The 19,738-nt window shown below is 36.4% G+C and overlaps 1 protein-coding gene across 1 annotated transcript in view; it reads right to left on the reverse strand.

Annotated features, from left to right (window-relative positions):
* LOC150102111 (ras-related protein rab7-like) overlaps positions 1-19,738 on the reverse strand; it is an 89,475-nt gene that overhangs the window by 25,604 nt on the left and 44,133 nt on the right. Inside the window, exon 3 of the mRNA XM_090401013.1 lies at positions 17,991-18,117. Coding sequence (XP_090257139.1) covers positions 17,991-18,117 — 127 coding nt within the window. The remainder of the gene's footprint in view (positions 1-17,990; positions 18,118-19,738) is intronic.

The raw sequence follows: 19,738 nt of genomic DNA on the forward strand, positions 1-19,738 counted from the left end.
ATTAGCTGTATATGACATTGATGGCACTGTACTCCAGGGAAACTAGAAATTTAAAGTTTAGAGGACATATTTCTAAGGTTTTGAGAGGATGCGCAGATTGCAGAAGTTGGTTGATAGGAGAAAAAGAGGGGATATGATAGAAACATGCAAGTTGCTTAAAGGGCTTAATAGGAAAAATGCAGGGAAAAGGTTTCATCACTTGGCTAAAGGGACCAGAACAAGGTTCCCTGGAAGTTGAATAAAAGTGTGGTTAGAGGACTAGATTTTTTGCTTGGAGAGTTGTGAATGAGTAGAATGGATTGCCACAGTCAGATGCGAGTGCTTTGTCTGGTAATGGGTTCAAGCAGAGGTATGATAGATTGTGTGGATAGTTCGGGTCTCCTCCTATGAGTGTTCAGACTCCATGGAGGTGCCTGTACAACAACAACAATAATAATAATAAATCGATTATGTGCTAATTTTATAAAGGGGTATTGCAGTTTATGTATACTAATACCAGAAGTATTTAGAATAACGGTAAGGATTTTATGAGTTAGATCAACTTGGCCAAAAGTCTCACCAGGCATTAATAAGACTTCGTTGACTGACGATATAGTACTAGGCATACTTTGCAAAGGATGTAATACTTTTAGAGAGGAGAGAATGAACAGGAAAGGGAGGAGGGATTTTGCTAATGAACACAAAATTCAAGCTAAAAAGAGTAAAAGTATATCAGGACATGAATTCAGAGGGCTGTTCATTTGAGGCTATTTGGTGCAAGATAGAGGTCAACAGAAAGAAAAAAAAAATATATATATATATAATTGGCTGCTGCTATAATCAAGGTAATAAAAGAGGAGAGATAACAGAAGAACCAATTGAGTGATCATTTTTCAAGGGTGTATCACCTAGGTGGTTATATTGCAATGCCAGATGAGAGGTTGAAGAACTGGTGGCACTTAGGATATTGCAACTTTAATGCAAACACAGCCATCGGATTACACAGAATGTTAGTCCTTGTATTACGAGAAAATGCAAGGGAATTATCACCATCTCTGACCACACACACACACTGCTTAATTTAAGCCTCAGCACAAGGTGCTAATAAAATGGAAAGAAGATCCCATTGCATAAAGAAGACTCCATGAAAGGAGGCTGTATCCAGTGGGATTATTGCATCATATAACAATTATTACAGACCAGGGCTGGCCACAACGTGGCTCTCGAACCACATGTAGCTTGTGTCCATGCATCTCTTCACAGTCTACCAGGAAAAAAATAAAAAGAGGAGAGACAACAAAAAAGAGATAAGGGAGAGAAAAACAGAGTTAATAAAAAATTACTGCAATAAAACAGTTTAATTCAAAACACATTTACTAGTAGAGGCCTTCCTTGTATCCATTTTCTTAGTAAGCTCCTTAAAATAAGGTGTGTAATTAATCAAAGCAGTTCTTACAAGCTTGTTCAGAAGTTCATTTGAAAGAGATCTATATTTAGATTTAATAAATTGTAACTAACGTGCTGTGGTGAGCAGGCATAGCTTCTGTATCTCCCATCACGTACCTCGCCATGCATGCACGCACACATTCCCATACTATTGCATCGGTCACATGCTGCGGCTCTTCTAAGTCTTACCGGAATTATTTTGGCTCCAAAAGGACATATAGTTGGCCACCCCTGTTATAGACCAATCAGTATGTCAAGACAGAAATCATGACTGGATGGATAGGAATATGATACTTCATAAGGGGCCACATGGTTTTACCTCAGTAATCTTTTATTTTAATCATAAGGTGACAAAGTTGGATAAGGAAAATGCCTACTTAAGTGAAAAGGCATTTAACAAGATTCCACATAGAACTTTGTTGCATAATCTGAAACTACTGGATACTCTCTATTGTTTAATATGTATACATAAATGATCTGATGAGAAATATTCAGTTGTTTGCTGATGAAAAATTAGGAAGAATAAAAATAAATGAAGGTGATGTAGAAATCCTGAAGGATGACTTAGTAGTGGTATGGGCAAGGATAAATGGCTGCCCATTTATCCTTGATGATAAATGCTAGAAGTATTAGAAATAAGGGAGACATAGCATCTGGGAATAAGGAATATGAATTTCTCGAGAGATAACTATCTCAGGCGGCATGTAAAGGAGGGCATGCGAAGATAGAGAGTTTTAGATCTGATCTTCATTAGAGGTTGTAGCTGTGAGTGGGGTTTCACACTTTCCTCCAGATGGTAAGAGTGATCACTTGGGTTGTGGTTTGCCATATGTAGACTTCTGTGAGGAAAGGATATATGTGGAAGTACAAAGCTGGTGATTATTATAAGCATAAGAGACAGCTTGCACTATAGCATGGAATAAGGAAAGAGATGTTGCTTCAGAATACATTAACACAGCATCAATGTGTTAATGTATTCTGAAGGCCAAAAGGCTGAATAAGGTATGTAAAATGGATGAATGAGGGGGGTGGGTAAAGCATGAAATCTGGAAGAAGGTATTAGAGGCAGTACAAGAAGAATAATGGTAATAATCAGCTACATGAACAGAACAAAGAACAAGCCAGGAAAGTGACTCGATAAGGTAAACAAAAGGAGTATGAGCAGAAATTGGCAAATCAGGCAAAAAACCCTACATTTTTTTTTTAAATATTAGAAGAAAGAATGATTATGGTAAGATGTTAAAAGATGAAAATAGCAGAATGGTAACTGCTACAGAAGACATTGTCGAGGAATTTGGTGATCAGTTTATAAGGGGTTTCATCCTCGTCATGGTGGAATCATGAAAACTTAAGTGTAGAGGATGGCTTAATTGGGAGTGAGAAGGAAGTATTTGAGGAAATAAATAACCTTAATGTCAATAAGGCAAACAGGATTTGATGATATATCAGCACGTATCTTAAGGGAATTAACATGCCTGTTTAATAAGTTACATCTGGAGGGAAGGTTAAAGTACTAGAGAGGTTGGTGAGAAATAGGCTACAGAAATGGGTTGATAACATCAGTATTCTGTGGTTATCAGAATGGGTTTGTTAAAGGGAATTCATGTTAAACTAACTTAGTTACTATAACAAGGCAACAAATACCTTGGACAGGGGAGATGCATATACGCATATTTAGATTTTGCAAAGCTTTTGAAAGTCTGCCACAGAAGCTATTAAATAAATTGAAACAGATGTGACTGGATGACAAACTTCTGATTTGGATCAGTGACTGGCTGTCAGATAGGTATCAAAAAGTTGTATATGGCAATTCAGTATCCTGAAAGAGGAAGGTCACTAGTGGTGTGCTGCAGGAATTAGTTTTGGGACCACTGTTGTTCAATTTGTATATTAACGATATTGAGATAGGTTTAACTGTAGCTGTTTGCAATGATGCAAAATTAGGAAGATCAATGTAGAGTCGAGCATATGCTACAGCCTTACAGGAGGATTGAATAGATTGCATGAATGGGTAGGTAAGTGGAACTGTCAGCTCAATGTTGCAAAGTGTAAGGTTTTGAAATTTAGTAAGCAGCAATGGGATGCAAAGTATACACTCGGTGGGGAAACTTTAACGGAGGTACAGGAGATAAGAGATCTGGAAGTAGTGGTGGACAAAGACCTGAAATTCAGGAGCCACACTGCATAAGTTGTGAAGACATTACATCAGATAATGGCAATGATGTAGGGGATCCCAGCATGCAGAAACAAAGAGGTTATGATGCTATTGTATAAGGCCTCATATGGATTACTGTGCATATATTTGGGTCACCAGGTTTTCATGGTGATGAGGATGTTAGAAAGGGTCCAGAGAAGATTCACAGAGGTGGTCAGTGGTCTTTGGAATGTGGAGTACGAGGACAGATTGAGAGAATATAAATTCTAAAGCCTTGTGAATAGGAGGTGGTGAGGGGGAAGGGATATGATTGAGATACGTAAGCTAGTCAGGGGTTATCAGGTTGACATGGAATACATTTTTCATAGAATGGGATAGGGGTGTGGAACAAGAAGTTATCGTTGGAAATTGTATGAGGATATGAGCAGAGGAGTGAGGAGAAGGTTCTCTGCATGGAGAGGGTGGCGAGTGTGATGTGAATGTAGACACATTGAATCAGTTTAAAGCACAGTTGGATGAGCATTGTCTACCTCCCATGATGAGTCTGACTACATGGAGGTCAGATAATAATATATCCACCACCAATATCATGGTGGTCATAGGCGATTTTCATGTCTGGTAAACTACCACTATGGCAACTGAAGCAGTTACGTTTGGTCTCCAGAAACATGATCTCTGGTTTCTGTCTCCTCCCTTTCTTCTTACATGAAGCGTGGATAATAACTTTCTGAAAAGGCAAGACATGCAGAAGTAAGATTCCCTCCTTCCCAATTACTACAGTAAATATAAGATTGAGTTAGGTAATAATGCACAGGGAAGGTTTCCTGATACATATATCAGCTAGGAAATAATCCACTTGATCAGATCATGTCTGGAAGGTGTAAGTACTGCAATATGCAAGAGCAGCCAGAAACTATCCAAGTCATGCATGATGTTTACTTTTCCATACTTCAAGTCTATACTAAGTTTTCATAATGAAACAATACAGTAAATGCAGAATGATCAAAAATAAAGGAACAGCTGGAGATATTTATATACCTTCAAAAGTGCATATGTTAATTTAAAAGAATATGGGGGGGGACCCTACAAATCAATGTTGGTTCGAGGCTATCTGCTGAAAAGATGCACTGTTACAAAGCTCCCTTTCAGTGAGCTTTATTGATTTGAGTATTAAATGCATTAGCATATTATATGCTAATGTATTCATTTAATAATTAACTGTAGAAATACTGTTAATTTTTAGTAGTTTTAAGAATAGTGACAAAAACTCGTAACAGGGCAGTGACTAAAGAACCAGTTAAAGTTGTTACCACTGAGGAAAACCATTGCTGCAGTGATGATAATTTTTATTATTAAACCTCCATGGAGTCAAAATCATCACAGGAGGTCTCACTGTTGCACACACTTTATGCTGCACCTTAAATATGTTCACCGTCTCTGCACTCACATTCTTGGGCAATGCATTCCAATTACCACTATTCATTCATAAAACCTGTTCTTCACTCCCTTGATCACACTTTCCCCTTATATAGCCTCAACTTCTCATTATCTCCCTATCATCACTCATTCTGTGCAAACATCCCCTAATATTAATCTGGTAATAAACAATTTATACCTTATGTATCGATCACATCCCCTCTCCTCATTATATCCGCCAATTTCTGCAAACTACATTTTGCAATCTATTTTCATGCTAAAAATTCCAGACCAGAATCCACTTTAGTCAATTGTCTCTGAACCCATTCCAACAACTCATCATCCTTTTGAAAATCTGGGCGACCAAATCTGTATACAATCAATATGTGACCTGATCAAAGCCTTATATAAAGGAATGATAACCTCCTTACTTCTACAAGTCATTGCCCTCTTCAAAGATATGTCCACTGAAAGTGTACTCTGCATCTCATCTTTGCTCCACAAATTTCAAAACATTACACTTTGATGAGTTAAGAATTTTTCAATGAGTCAATGGACATTATATCAAGCAATACTTGGTCTTTATTTGAGTTATAAGTCAGCAGTTAGAATTGAAGTACAGGAAGATGGTTTAATGTTAAATCTGGTGTGAGACAAGGATGTACATTATCCCCTCTGTTATTCATTATCTATATGGATCACATTATGAAGGAAAGTGGTATTAAACATGATATCAGAATTGGGGAATGTTAATGTCAGCTCTTTGCTTTATGCAGATGTTATACTTCTAAATAAATCTGCTACAAGTCTGCAAGATTCCCTGACTAAATTGAATAACTGTTGTAATAGATATGGTATGAAGGTCAGCATTAAAAAGACAAAGACAACGAAAACAGGTACAATTGTTGAAAATGTCAACTGTGTTGTGAACAGGGGACCCGTGGAACAAGTAAAACATTTCAGCTACTTAGGTACGATTTTTAGTGAAGATGGTAAATTAAATATGGAAATAGACAACGGAATCAACAAAGGTGGTATGGTAAGAAGTCAATTGAATAAATTCATATGGAATACGAGTAGAAATTAGCTGTATACAACAGTATTCAAACCAGTTTTAACTTATGGATCTGAGAGCTGGGTCAGAAGTATAACACTTGACCAAAGACTAGAGACTGCAGATATGAGAGTCCTGAGAAAGATGGCAATATCATATTAAAAACGAGGATATTAGGAAAGAACTTGACATTGTCAGCATCCAGAAATGCATTAACAGAGCTAATCTCAGGTGGTATGGTCACTTAAACAGAATGGGTGAGGAAAGATTAGCAAAACAAGTGTTCTCTGCCAGGAAAACGATCCAGAGTAAGATCTGATAATGTTGGAATCTTGACAAGTAACAGACTGATTTGGAGGAAAATTGTAGATAGGAAGTTAGTAATGATGTAAATTTTTTATGTAGTACTATCATATCCTGTACACTATGGTATGGTAGGAAGAGGGTACATGTCAGGAATTTGATGATGATGATTTTTAGGCGAGGATGCCGTCATCTCAACAAGTGGCTCTAAGGATTGGCATCAGTGACTATGGTCTTTGTTCTTATGCTGTAGCTTGAATTTTGAAGAAATAGTTTTACAGGAACCACTGGATCGATTTCGATGATTAATGCATATACTTTTTCAGATTACTGAGATGATTTTGGCCACATTTTAAAGGTGATTATATTAAGGCAATTACTTACAATTAAGTTAAGAACAGGAGCAGATTCAGCAACACCTGTTGCTGAATCTAATATTTTCTGAATTGATTACTAAGGCAAATCACCTATATTACCAGAAAATGCATATAATATCTCCTGTGATTTATTTATCTTTGACATCTTTTATACTCAGCTGACACTTATCCTCAATGTGTGGATGCGAGCATGTCTCCAATCTATTAAATAAAATCAAATTACCACACTATTCCCATTACCTGTCTGGATCCATGGCTAACCTAGTCTACACCACCTGTTGCTAAACACATACCATGAAAAACATGTTTGGCAATATATTCAGAAAAATCCACTTTCACTCAACATTTCTAGAATATTTGATCACGTAAACAATCAAGAGCTGCCCGATAAATAGATAGCAAGCCTTCTCTTCGTGTGCCATAGTGAATGGCTTCCTCTTAACAAGGTTTGCTACTCCTGCAGAATATGCAGCATAAGTTTTATTTGAAGCAAATCTTTGACAATCTCTAAAAGAGTTTTCTTGAAAAGAGCAAAGCCATTCAGTGGAGTATAAAGTGTAATGACAATTAATGTGCTAGTGATATTTGCCCTTTCCTTTTTTCAAGATACTTTCCAAATAAGCTTGGTTTTCTACATTATCTGAATGGGAAAAAGGAGGAATCATCATCAAATTCCTGCTGTGTACCCTCAAGGGGTGTACAGGATATGATAGTACTACATGAAAAATTTACACCATTACTAACTTCCTCATCTACAATATTCCTCCAAATCAGTCTGTTACTTGTCAAGACTCCAACATTATCAGATCTTATATTTCTATTGTCTAAGGCACATTGTACTGTATCAATCCACCTATATCTCAGTCTTCCTCTGAGTCGTTTTCCTGCAAACCTAGCAGAGAACACTTGTTTTGCTAATCTTTCCTCAGCCATTCTGTTTAAGTGACCATATCACATGAGATTCGCTCTGCTAACATATTCGTGGATGCTGACAATGTCAAGTTCTTTCCTAATATCCTTGTTTTTAATATGATATTGCCATTGATGCCATCTGTTCACGCCTCTAATCTTTGGTCAAGTGTTTCACTTCTGACCCAGCTCTCAGATCCATAAGTTAAAATTGGCTTGAATACTGTCTTGTATACAGCTAATTTAGTGTTCTGACTAATTTCTCTCTTATTCCATATGAATTTATTCAATTGACTTCCTACCATACCAGCTTTGTTGATTCTGTTGTCTATTTCCATATTTAATTTACTATCTTCACTAATGGTGCCTAAGTAGCTGAAATCTTTTAATTGTTCCACAGGTTCACAACGCAGTTGACATTTTCAACAATTCTGCATATTTTCATTGTCTTTGTCTTTTTATTGGTGACCTTCAAACCATACCTATTACAACAGTTATTCAATTTAGTCAGGGAATCTTGCAGACTTGTAGCAGATTTATTTAGAAGTATAACATCATCTGCATAAAGCAAAGAGCTGCCATTAACATCTCCAATATATCATGTTTAATACCACTTTCCTTCATAATGTGATCCATATAGATAATGAATAACAGAGGGGATAATGTGCATCCTTGTCTCACTCCAGGAAGAAGTGGATCCTTTTAGGATCCACTTCCTCTTTTTTCCCATTCAGTTAACAGAATTTCTTGCTCATGCTGCCTCTTGTTTTATACGTGGACAGGTAGATCTGCACACGTTCATTTATAATTAGCAATGAGATTATATACATTGAATTCAAAGTGTAATAAATTAGGTCACATCAGTCATATTTTTACGAGGTATTCACTAATTATTTTTCTTATTGTCACAGTTGCTACTTGTGTCAATATTTTGACATAATTCAACACACTTCAGAGAAAGCTGTTGAAATATTGGAAATAACTAAGATTTCCCATCTAACAACCAAGGCTACTGGATATCACTCAGTGAAGACGCTACACTGATCCTTAGAACTTTGAGCTTAGTCTTACCAGTTCTACCTCACTACTTTTGGCTGCCTGGTCTTATTATAATGCTGCACTGCATCCTTTGGTCCCTAACAGAAGGTATACTGAAATTATAATTTCCTAAGCAATAATTAACAGAGAGGCCTAACTAAAAAGAAATATCTTTCTACTCCAGATATCTGTCCTGAGTATACACTGCTGTTTCATGCCAATTCTGTCTAGGTTTGGCAAATATTGTCAATCCATCTCATTCAGGCCTACCTCTTTTCCTAAGAACTTCTGGATCACTCAATATGATCCTGTTGACCAACTGAATGCCCTGATTCTGATAACATGGCCAAACCAGCATAGCCTTTCCTTATATAAGATAGTGCTAAAAGGTGGCTGACCATTCCAACATCTCATCACTATTCACCAAGTCAAAAATCATCTTCATCCCAACAAAGCATCAAGTTTCCAATTAACACTTTTTAAAATTAACAAAGAGCCTGTGTAGCTCAGTGGATGTGGCGTTTGCACACCATCGCGCTAGGCCGCACGAAGGAAGTCTTGGTTTCGAGTCTAGTCGGCGACTAGAGGAAATTTTTCTAAGCCTTTTTTCGACCGGTTCCCGAGTTAGTCGATCTCTGGCACGGGCAAGCAGGTTTTTCCTCCCGGAAACTCAAGAAAATCGACCGTAGAACCCACATTATTTCAGACATTAAATATATTGTGTTAGGGTTAGAGACCACGAGATGGCGGCACATTTGAGCCGTCTCTCTTCACTGCGTACTGCTTAATTAGTGATAGCGTTGGGCCATCTGTCTCTGATTGGGTACCAGTGGAGATTGAACTGCCCACTCAGTCTCCAAAAGTTAGATAGGGCTAAATGGCCTCGCCTACTCCCGTATATACGGGAATAAAAAGGCGTTAGCTGATTTTTTTTTTTTTTTTAAAATTAACAACTGTCAGACAAAGCACTGATCCCTGGCGTAGCAATAGCCACTCAGAATTTGGCAGGTTCCCCTTCCCATCCTGTAATTCATGCAACCTTTCATGTGGAATCCTGTCAAATGTCTTAGCATTTGATAAGATATCATATGTAATACTGGAAAGAAATACAATGCTGCCATAAGTATGGTCATTCAGGTCTAGTTGACCATGTCTTAGATACCAAGCACAAAAAAAAACCCACTATGCTTCACCACAACAAATGCAAATTTTAAAAACTTTTTTAGAATCTGCAGCAGGCTTTAAAACTAACCAGTTGTGCTAAACTTTCCAAGATTTGGGAAACTAATTCTTAGGTATCCTTTTCAATAGCACCCACAGAGAGTACTCCTCATAGGAGTTTAGGCTTGTAGTCTAATTTTTTTCCTGCTTACTGTTTTGTGCAATTTTAATATTGCTTCCCTGATGTCTCAGTGAAAGATGAAATATAGGATCAATTAAAGTTGTGTTAATTATGTGCTGTATTCATTCCATGAAACCTAATAATGAGTTTAAACTAGTACACAAGTAAACATTCAAGAATAATGGTAGGTTGTTAGGCAATTCAGCTTCAAGGAATAATCATCATACATTTTCTATTTGTGTGGGATCTTTCCTGAGCTGAGAATAAAAAAAAAGTATACACAAATTTCAAAAGTCACACCAGTTCTGCTAAATACTGCTATAGAGTATCAACTGGTGTAACATTCTTGCTGATATCACTGTTGTCAAAGATGCATCAAGGTTATGCAACTGCTCTAGAACCTCTTTACATGTCTCGATCTCTTAATTCAATGCAGACATAACACTGCACCAAGGGTGCAGTATGGATCTTGCTGTCCTTACACCAATACACCATAAACCAACTGCACCAAGTGGGATATACGAAGTTGATAGATCTTAGAAAGTGAGCACTCATTATGTGAACAATTACATTTCATTGACACAAGCATACTATTAGCATTCAGACAAGTTATTCTTCCAAAGAATCTTTCTTTTCCTTTCATCCTAATGATAAAATTCTTCGAAATTGCCTTTAGCCTGCAAGTCAATTTTTTTCCATACACAACTTTGCTTCCTGTAAAATACCCTAACCTTTTTTTAGCTTGGGCTTTATATATTTCATAACTCTCATACTTATTTTTGTGATACTCCTTCCATATTTTCTCATAGATCTTGTGCTTTAATAAAGCTGCACTTCCATCCTATTTGTTCTTCAACCTCTAACATACATTCAGACACCATCATTTAAATATCTTCTTAAGCTTTCCCATGTGCTGCTAATATTCTTTCCATTCACTAACTATGAGACCAAACACATACTTTTGAGTTTGTCATAACATCAAGGTTTTGCAGTTTAGCACGTAACTTTTCCTAATTGAAACATCCATGTATTTAGCTACTTCCAAGGTCAATAGGACATGATCACTGTCACCAACTGGTGGTAAAGCAGTCACATCCATTAGACATCTCCCATATGATGCTATCATGTAATTTAACATTTCAATCCCTAGTTCCTGAGAGGAAACCTCCACATAGCTTATAAAGGAATGCAGAGAGCTGACCAGAGCTTCTGCCGTAATATCCAATCCTCACCTTCGTGGCGCACCCTGTTGGGTACCTACCTGGATACTGAACAAACGAGGATGGGCTGGCAATTTGGGATTTAGCTGACCAAATTGTATTCTTATTGGCTTAAACCAAAACACAAAATGATGGTACAACACGACAGAATTTCATGCCGGCTGGGATGTCGCCAGTTAAACAAGGCCCACATTGTTTTTCATGTCACCTTTATCGGGGTGATAAAGGTGACATGAAAACGGGAGAAAAAGATATTGATGAAGTACTGAGTAATTACTTCGAAAAATTGCTAAATGAAACAAGTAGTGATAGCACTGTAGTAAAGAACACTCAACATGCATATAGTCAGGAATACATATGCATACTTGAAGTAGAAAAAGTCAAAGGCTTGAAATGTGGAAAGACAGCAAGCAAATGATATTCAACCAGAAATGCTGAAGTATGGTGGTATAAAAGTCTTACAGTGGCTGCACTGCATAGTTCAGAAAGCCTGGACAGAGGGACAAATTCTCGATGATTGGAGCAGAGCTCTCATAGTACCCATATATAAAAAGGGAAATAAAACTGAATGTGAGAATTAGAGGTATTTTCCTAATGAGTGTTCCTGGCAAGATCTATGCAAGTATACTTGAGAAACGGTTGAGAAGGATTGTGGAAGAAAAGCTTGGTGAAGAACAAGCTGGATTCAGGCCAAATAGAGGCTATCAGGATCTGATTTTCACTTTATGACAAATAGTCGAGAAAGCATGGGAATATAACAAAGATCTATATTTAAGTATTGTCGATCTGGAAAAGGCAAAGTGCCAAAAGAGAAGCTATTCAATAAGCTACAGTCAATGGAGCATTATATCAAGCAATACTTTGTCTTTATTTGAGTTGTAAGTCAACAGTTATAATTGAAATACAGGAAGATGGTTTAATATTAAATCTGGTGTAAGACAAGGATGTACAATTATCTAGATGGATCACATTATGAAGGAAAGTGATATTAAACATGATATCAAAATTGGAGAAGTTAATGTCAGTCTAAAGTCTGCAAGAATTCCTGACTAAATTGAATAACTGTTGTAATAGATATGGTATGAAGGTCAGCAATAAAAAGACAAAGACAATGAAAACAGGTAGAAGCATTGAAAATATCAACTACATTGTGAATGGAGAGCCTATAGAAGAAAAACTGATTTTTACTGGAGATGGTAAATTAAATATGGAAATAGACAACAGAATCAACAAAGCTGGTATGGTAGGAAGTCAATTGAATAAATTCATATGGAATAAGAGACAAATTAGTAGGAAGTAAATTAGCTGTATACAAGACAGTGTTCAAACCAGTTTTAACTTATGGATCTGAGAGGAGCTGGGTCAGAAGTAAAACACTTTTCCAAAGACTAGAGACTGCAGTTATGAGAGTCCTGAGAAAGATTAGAGGCGTGAACAGATAGCATCAATGGCAATATCATATTAAAAACGAGGATATTAGGAAAGAACTTGACATTATCAGCATCCAGGAACATGTTAGCAGAGCTAATCTCAGCCGGTATGGTCACTTAAATAGAATGGGCGAGGAAAGATTAGCAAAACAAGTGCTCTCTGCCAGGTTGGCAGGAAAATGATCCAGAGGAAGACCAAGATATAGGTTGATTGATACTGTACAAAGTGCCTTAAACGATAGAAATATCAGATCTGATAATGTTGGAGTCTTGACAAGTAACAGATTGATTTGGAGGAAAATTGTATATAGGAAGTTAGTAACGATGTAAATTTTTCATGTGGTACTATCATATCCTGTATGATAGTACCACACGGCAGGAATTTGATGATGATCCCTAGTTCCTTCTGCAAGCAACTTGAGGACTGTCCTGCACCAGGTCAAATTATCCACTGACTGGGTAACAGAGAAAACCTATTACTGATAATAATATTGAATAATATTACTAATTTTATTAAACAAAAATGGTTCGTTGGTAGTACACGAACATGATAGAGTAATAGGCTGTAACAAGGTTCGATTAAAGCAATACCTAAAAATTAATATTACTAATTGAAATAGTTCATTGGGTCTGATCAATTAAGACAATTTATTCCAACTGCTGCACAAAGTAACACTGCTTTAGAGCTTTTTTTTTCTTTCACTGAGTCATGATGGGATAAGGCTAGTGTACTAAAACTCATAAGACCATATCTGCATTCTTAATCCATTATTTATCCTTATGTAATTTCAGCATTTATAACATACCGAAGATGATTAATGAGCAAATGTGCAACACAATGCTTAAAAATTTATGAAAATTTCATTCAAGCACCTTTTCAAAGCTTCCCAAGTGGGAAAAAATTGTAACAGTTCACAACCATTATTTCTTTAAGCCAGTTTCTATTATAACCTTGTACTGGTTACCAAATTTCTCTTCTTTTTATTAATTTATTTTGCTGGCTGTTTTAATCATTAAGTTATAATATATTAACAGTTACATATCAATTCTGAAGGACTGTGTAGCTCAGTGATTCTTGTAGATAGGCTTATACGTTGGTAACACGACTATTAAATTGTTTAAGGAATTTACAACGTATACTGGAATATTAATTAAAAGAAACTTTAATAAATAGCTCTTATATTTCGGCAATGTCACATTGCCATCTTCATGGGAACATACAACTATGACACCAGAATGCAGGCACAACAAAAAGCAAATGAGGCAGAAGAGAGAAAACTACTGTTGTTCCCAGTCATAAAGGTGCTCCCTAATGGGCTATATTGGGTTGTCTTGGTTGTTCCGCTGAAGTTCTCAAGATGCAAGCTCCCCAAATTTGGGGCAGTCTCATGCACTCAAATTTGTTGAGGTTTGGAAAGTTTTCTTTTTAGAGTTGGGGCTAATTCCATGAACAATCTTTCATATTTAAATTTGCTACGGAGTATTAACTTGGCTTTCTTCCAACGTATTCTGTGGAAGGTATCCAGAGCATGGTTTGCAAGCCCAGAATGGCTGTACTGGTGAAACTGGATGTAGTCTTTGTGTTCTGAAATCCTGTTATTTGCTGTCCTGCCTGTTTGACCAAAGCAGGACAGTTTACAGCCACAAGGGACCTGGTATACCCTAGGTAGGTCTAGGGGAAGTGGTTGGTCTTTGGTGGAGCAGATAAGGGATGCCAATTTTTTTTATATGGTTTGTAACAAGAAGTCAGGTCATATTTTTTAAAGATTTTGGTGAACTTTTCAGAGGTGCCCCGGATATAGGGAATGGTGATGGATTTAGTGTAATCTTTGATATGAAGGGGAGGAACTGTGGTTAACTGGTTTTAATATTTTTTTTTGAGGTTGTAGCCATTGGCTAAGAAAGTGTTAAGGATGTGGTTTAGTTTAGTGGTTAGGACATTGTCACCTGAATAGATTAATTTTGCCCTGTTATATAGTGTTTTATAACCCCATATTGTTGTGAAGGGAGGGGGGGGGGGAATTGCTGGTGAATGTATCTGCCTGTATCCAAGGATCCATCAGGCTGGCGAGTGATTAGAGTGTCTAGGAAAGGGAGATAGTTGTTTTCCTCTTTTTCCAAGGTGAACTGGATTCTGGGATGTTGGTTGTTTAAGTGTGTTAAGGAGCGGAGTGAATCTGAGCCATGTAGCCAAATAGCGAACATCATAAATATAGCGAAGACAAACAGTGGGTTTTTGTGGGGCTGAGTTTAAGGCTTTCTCTTCAAAATTCTCCATAAAGAAGTTGGCCAGGAGTGGGGAGAGTGGTGAACCATAGCACCTTTAGGACTCTAGGAACAACAGTAGTTCTCTCTTCTGCCTCATTATAGTGCCTGCATGCACATGTCATAGTTGTATGTTCCCATGAAGATGGCAATGTGACATTGCCAAAATATAGGAGGTATTTATTAAAGTTTCTTTTAATTAATATTCCAGTATAAGTGGTAAATTCTTTAAGTAATTTAATAGTCATGTGTAGCTCAGTGGAAGTGACATTTGCATCCTATGCACTAGGTCACCCAACGATATACTTAAGTGTAAGTCTAGTTGCTGAATGGAGGAACTTTTTCTAAGCATTTCTTCGACTGGTTCCTGAGTTAGTCGATCTCTGACATGGACAAGTGGGTTTTTTCTCCCATAAACTCAGGATTTTCATCCTGTAAACTAAAGAAAATAGACCGTAGAACTTATACCATTTCAGACAAAATATCCATTTAGGGTTAGGTACTAAGAGATGGCAGTGCTTATTTGCAAGTCTCTTCATTAGTTGCTGCTTAAATTAGTGATAATCTTGGGCTAGCTATATCTGATTGGCTACTGGTGGAGATTGACCTGTCCACACAGACTTCAAAAGCAAGATAGTGTTACGAGAGTTGTTTGAAAAGTTTGGTAAAAAAAAAAAAAAAAACAAGCTAAACACATTTTTTTGGAAAAACGTCACCTTTATTTCTCAACACAGTCTCTATCAAGGTCTACAGATTTGGTCAGGCAAGTTTCCAATTTTTTTTCATCCCATCTAAAAAGTAGGATTTGTCAAATTGTGCAAAACAGACATTGACAGCCTTGTTGACATCCTCATTCGAAGAAAATTTTTTCCCACCGAGCCATTTTTTAAGTTTGAGAGCAAGAGGAAGCCACACGGGGCCAAGTCCGAAGAATACAGTGAATGTGGAACAATTTGAACCTCAATTTGTGCTATTTTGCCATTGCGATAGCCAATGTGTGCGATGCATTGCCTTGATGAAAGAGCACTTTTCTGTGCACCAATCTTGGCCATTTTTCTTCAGTTCTTTTAAATGGTCCAACAATGATGCATAATACTCCTGTTATTGTCTTACTCTGGTATGAATGAAAGAATTGTGTCGCCGTCTATTGAAATTTACCAAACTTTTCAAACAACCCTCGTAAAAGGCCTCGCATACTCTCTATAAGGGGATAAGATTCGTTAGAGGATAGCTGATGTATGAATTCCAAATGAAAGAATCATCACCAATTTCTTTATAAGTATCCTCAAGGGATGTTCAGGCTACTACGACAGCACTATGTGATTAAGTTTATATTATTAATCTCCCATTCACAAATTCCCTCTAAATTAGTCCACTTGTCAGCACTCCAATATTGTCATATCTTTGAGTGGTTTATTTCTAACCCAACTGTCAGATCCACGAACACTGCAGGTTTGGTGTTTTGGCTAATTTCTCTCTTATTCCATATAAATTTATTCAGCTGCCTACCTACTATACCAGTTTCTGCTTATTCTGTTGTCTATTTCCAGATTTCACTTGCCATTTTCACTAAAAATTGCATCCAAATAGCTGAAATACTTTATCTGTTCTATAAAGCTTTCCATCCAGAATGCAGTTAATGTGTTCAATGTTTGTTACAGCTGTTATTCAATTTAGTAAAGAATCCTATACTTGAACCAAATATCTTTAGAGGTACAACATCATCTACATAAAGCAAAGAGCTAAGTTTGACATCTCCAATTCCAATATCAGACCCTAATGCCACTTTTTTTCATAAGGTGATCCATACATATGATGAAAACAAGTGGAGATAATCCTTGTCTTATTCATGATTTTACATCAAACCATCTTCCTGCATTTCCTTCAAACTTACAGCTAAAGCTAAATATAGCTAATATATTGCTCTGTAGAATGTTCCACTTATGCCATATAATTGTAGTGTTTTGAAAAACTTTTCTCTGGGCACCTCGTTATGTCTTTTCCAGGTCTATGAAACTTAATTACAGATCCTTGTCATATTCCCACGATTTCTCAACAATCTGTGGTAAAGTAAAAGTCCAATCTTGACCTCTATTTGTCATGAACCCAGCTTGTTCTTCTTCATGTTTCTCTTCCACAATATTTCTTAACTTCTTTTCAAGTATGCTTGCATAAATCTTACCTGGAATACTTTAGTACAGAAATTCCGCTAACTCTGACATTCAGCTTTATTCCCCTTTTTATAGATGGTAACTATGAGAGCTCCAGTACAATCATCTGGAATTCTACCATCTGACCAGGCCACCTGAATTAAGCATTTCTGGTTGAATATCATCTACTCCAGCTGCCTTTTCACATTTTAAGCAGTGTTTGATGGCATGTTCTCATGTATTGATATGCGCACTTCATTGCAATCCTCTTGAAAATATTTTAGTATGGTTCTATCACTTCTTGTTTCTTTTAACAGTATTTCAAAGTAATTACTCCAGACATCTAGGATATCCTTATCTTCAGTTTTCATGTTATCTTTCATTCCTTCTACAGTACTCTTTCTTCCATTACCAAGCTTTTTCAATAGCCTCCACAACATTTTGTCCCCTTCCAGATGCTGTCTTAAATTTTTCTCTGTGAGCTTTTGCTAATAGCTGCTTAGTACAAATTTAACTCCAGTCCCTATACCTTTCATGGATAACCAGAGCTCTTCTACAATGGCTGAATAAGGAAAATACATGGGCCAGGTATGTGGATTTACACTGTCACTTTTAAAAAATTCCAAATCATTATTTACAGACTATAAAAAAATCTTCGACAGTCATGCTAAAAAGAAAGATACTTAATATTTCAAATGATTCTTCTAAAAGAAAACAAGCAGTTTAACTATAATAAACTTAAAAGGTCAGCTAAAATATACATATATTTGACTACTTTTATTAAATAAAATACTTTAATTCATTTATCATCCAAACAGAATGTGACTAATTCATGATTCTACCACCAGATCATAATGAAAACAGATTAAATTACACTAGTTAAGTTTCAATACATGAAAAACTTACTTGCATTGTCACCAGCCTGTCATCTACCATTACTTCTTTTGTAAGAAAGTCAGCTCCTATTGTAGCCTTGTACTGGTTACTAAATTTCTTGTTTACATATTGATTCATAAGAGAAGTTTTTCCAACACTAGGAAAATAATCACATAATTGAAATTAACAATCTTCTTTAGAAACACTTAGTCAAAATAAGAAATACATTAAGCGTAGTTCACAACCTTTAATCAAAGAAACAGAACTGGACGAGTCATCTCCAAAAAAAAAAAAAAAAAAAGAAGAGGACACAGAATTCTGGAATAGCCTTCCCCATGAAGTATTCCAAAATACAACCTTCAGTTCTTCAAAAGGAATATTAACATTACTTTGCTCATGTCTACACAAATCATTTGTTTGTATTTTGCAGCTTCTTGTGTATTCAGTAATATAAAAATTTTTTTATTTTTTTCAAAAATGCAGTCTACATCTGGCTTACACGAGGTACTACACTTGAACATTTTAAATATGCAATTTTTTTTTTTAAATAAGTAATTTCCCTTTTGAAGATACAATCAACTCTTGCAAGAATGTCCTCTATGTATTGTAACAAATGGTGTCTACAGTAACATAAGAACAGTATATAATAATATACCATGGGCAATATGCTCATGTGACTTTGGGTTAGGACTTTAATAGCATATTATAGCAGGAGTCGATTGTATTCCCTTTTCAGGCCTGCTGGTGACAAGTACTGAGATTGCTACCGCACCTGTGGTCACTGTATTACAGCATTAAAATATACAATTAGATTAAAAAATAATCTAATAAAGGATCAGGATATGTTAGCTATCATCTTATTTTTCAACTCAAAGTTCACCATGATCTTCACTATACTTATTAGAATCACTACTTAAACACTATAGAATTAACTATGAAATTTCTTAATATTAAGTAGTTTGAGTGCATGTTTCATTTTTATAAATTTTTAATATAGGAACTGCCAAATAACAAATACCCTTTGCTCATACCCATCTGTTCACTGGGCATCCACAGATGCCATATGGTAACTCCAATGCTTGGTGACGTGCCAAACCAGGCCTTGCCATGTAGTCCTGTTGTATGCTTTTCTGGAGGCTTCAATTCTCTGAAGATCAATCACTGCATACACCATCCATCTCATTGACAGTGTATTCCTCTTTTTCCAAGAACTTTACCTTCTATTACTGTTCTGAGAAGTCCTCCTTCCATCCTTTCAAATGTGTTCAAAATATTTTAACTTTCTTCTCAATATCCTTAAGGAGTCTAATGATCTTTTCTAACACCCATTCATTTGTATGCTTTTCAGTATATGATTTCCTCAGCAGCCTTCTGTAACACCACATCTCAAAAGCAGCTATCCTTGTCTGACTTCTTCAGGTTCCAAGTCTCACATCCATACGTCACTGTTAGAAGAAGAAAAAAACTGCATCCAAAATCCTCAACTTGTTCCCATGGAAATAGATCAATCCTTCCAGATTTTAGACAAGTCTGACAGTTGTTTTAGTCACTCATCTTTTTTTGATCGAGTTGAAGTCCTCTGTTATTACTAATCTTGTTAACTTTATCAAGAATTTGTCCCAGTTCTTCCTTGCCATTACAGAGGAGTATGGTATCATAAGCATAACTCAGATTACTGATTAATCTACCATCTATCCTTTGAGCTCATCCAATGCTTCACACATGATGTCCTCAGCATATATACTAAACAAATGAGGAGAAAGCAAACATCCTTGCTT

This window comes from Typopeltis vanoorti, chromosome 11, assembly GCF_054136105.1.
Source record: "Typopeltis vanoorti isolate ZY-2024b chromosome 11, IOZ_Tvanoo_1.0, whole genome shotgun sequence".
NCBI classification, from domain to species: Eukaryota; Metazoa; Arthropoda; class Arachnida; order Uropygi; family Thelyphonidae; genus Typopeltis; species Typopeltis vanoorti.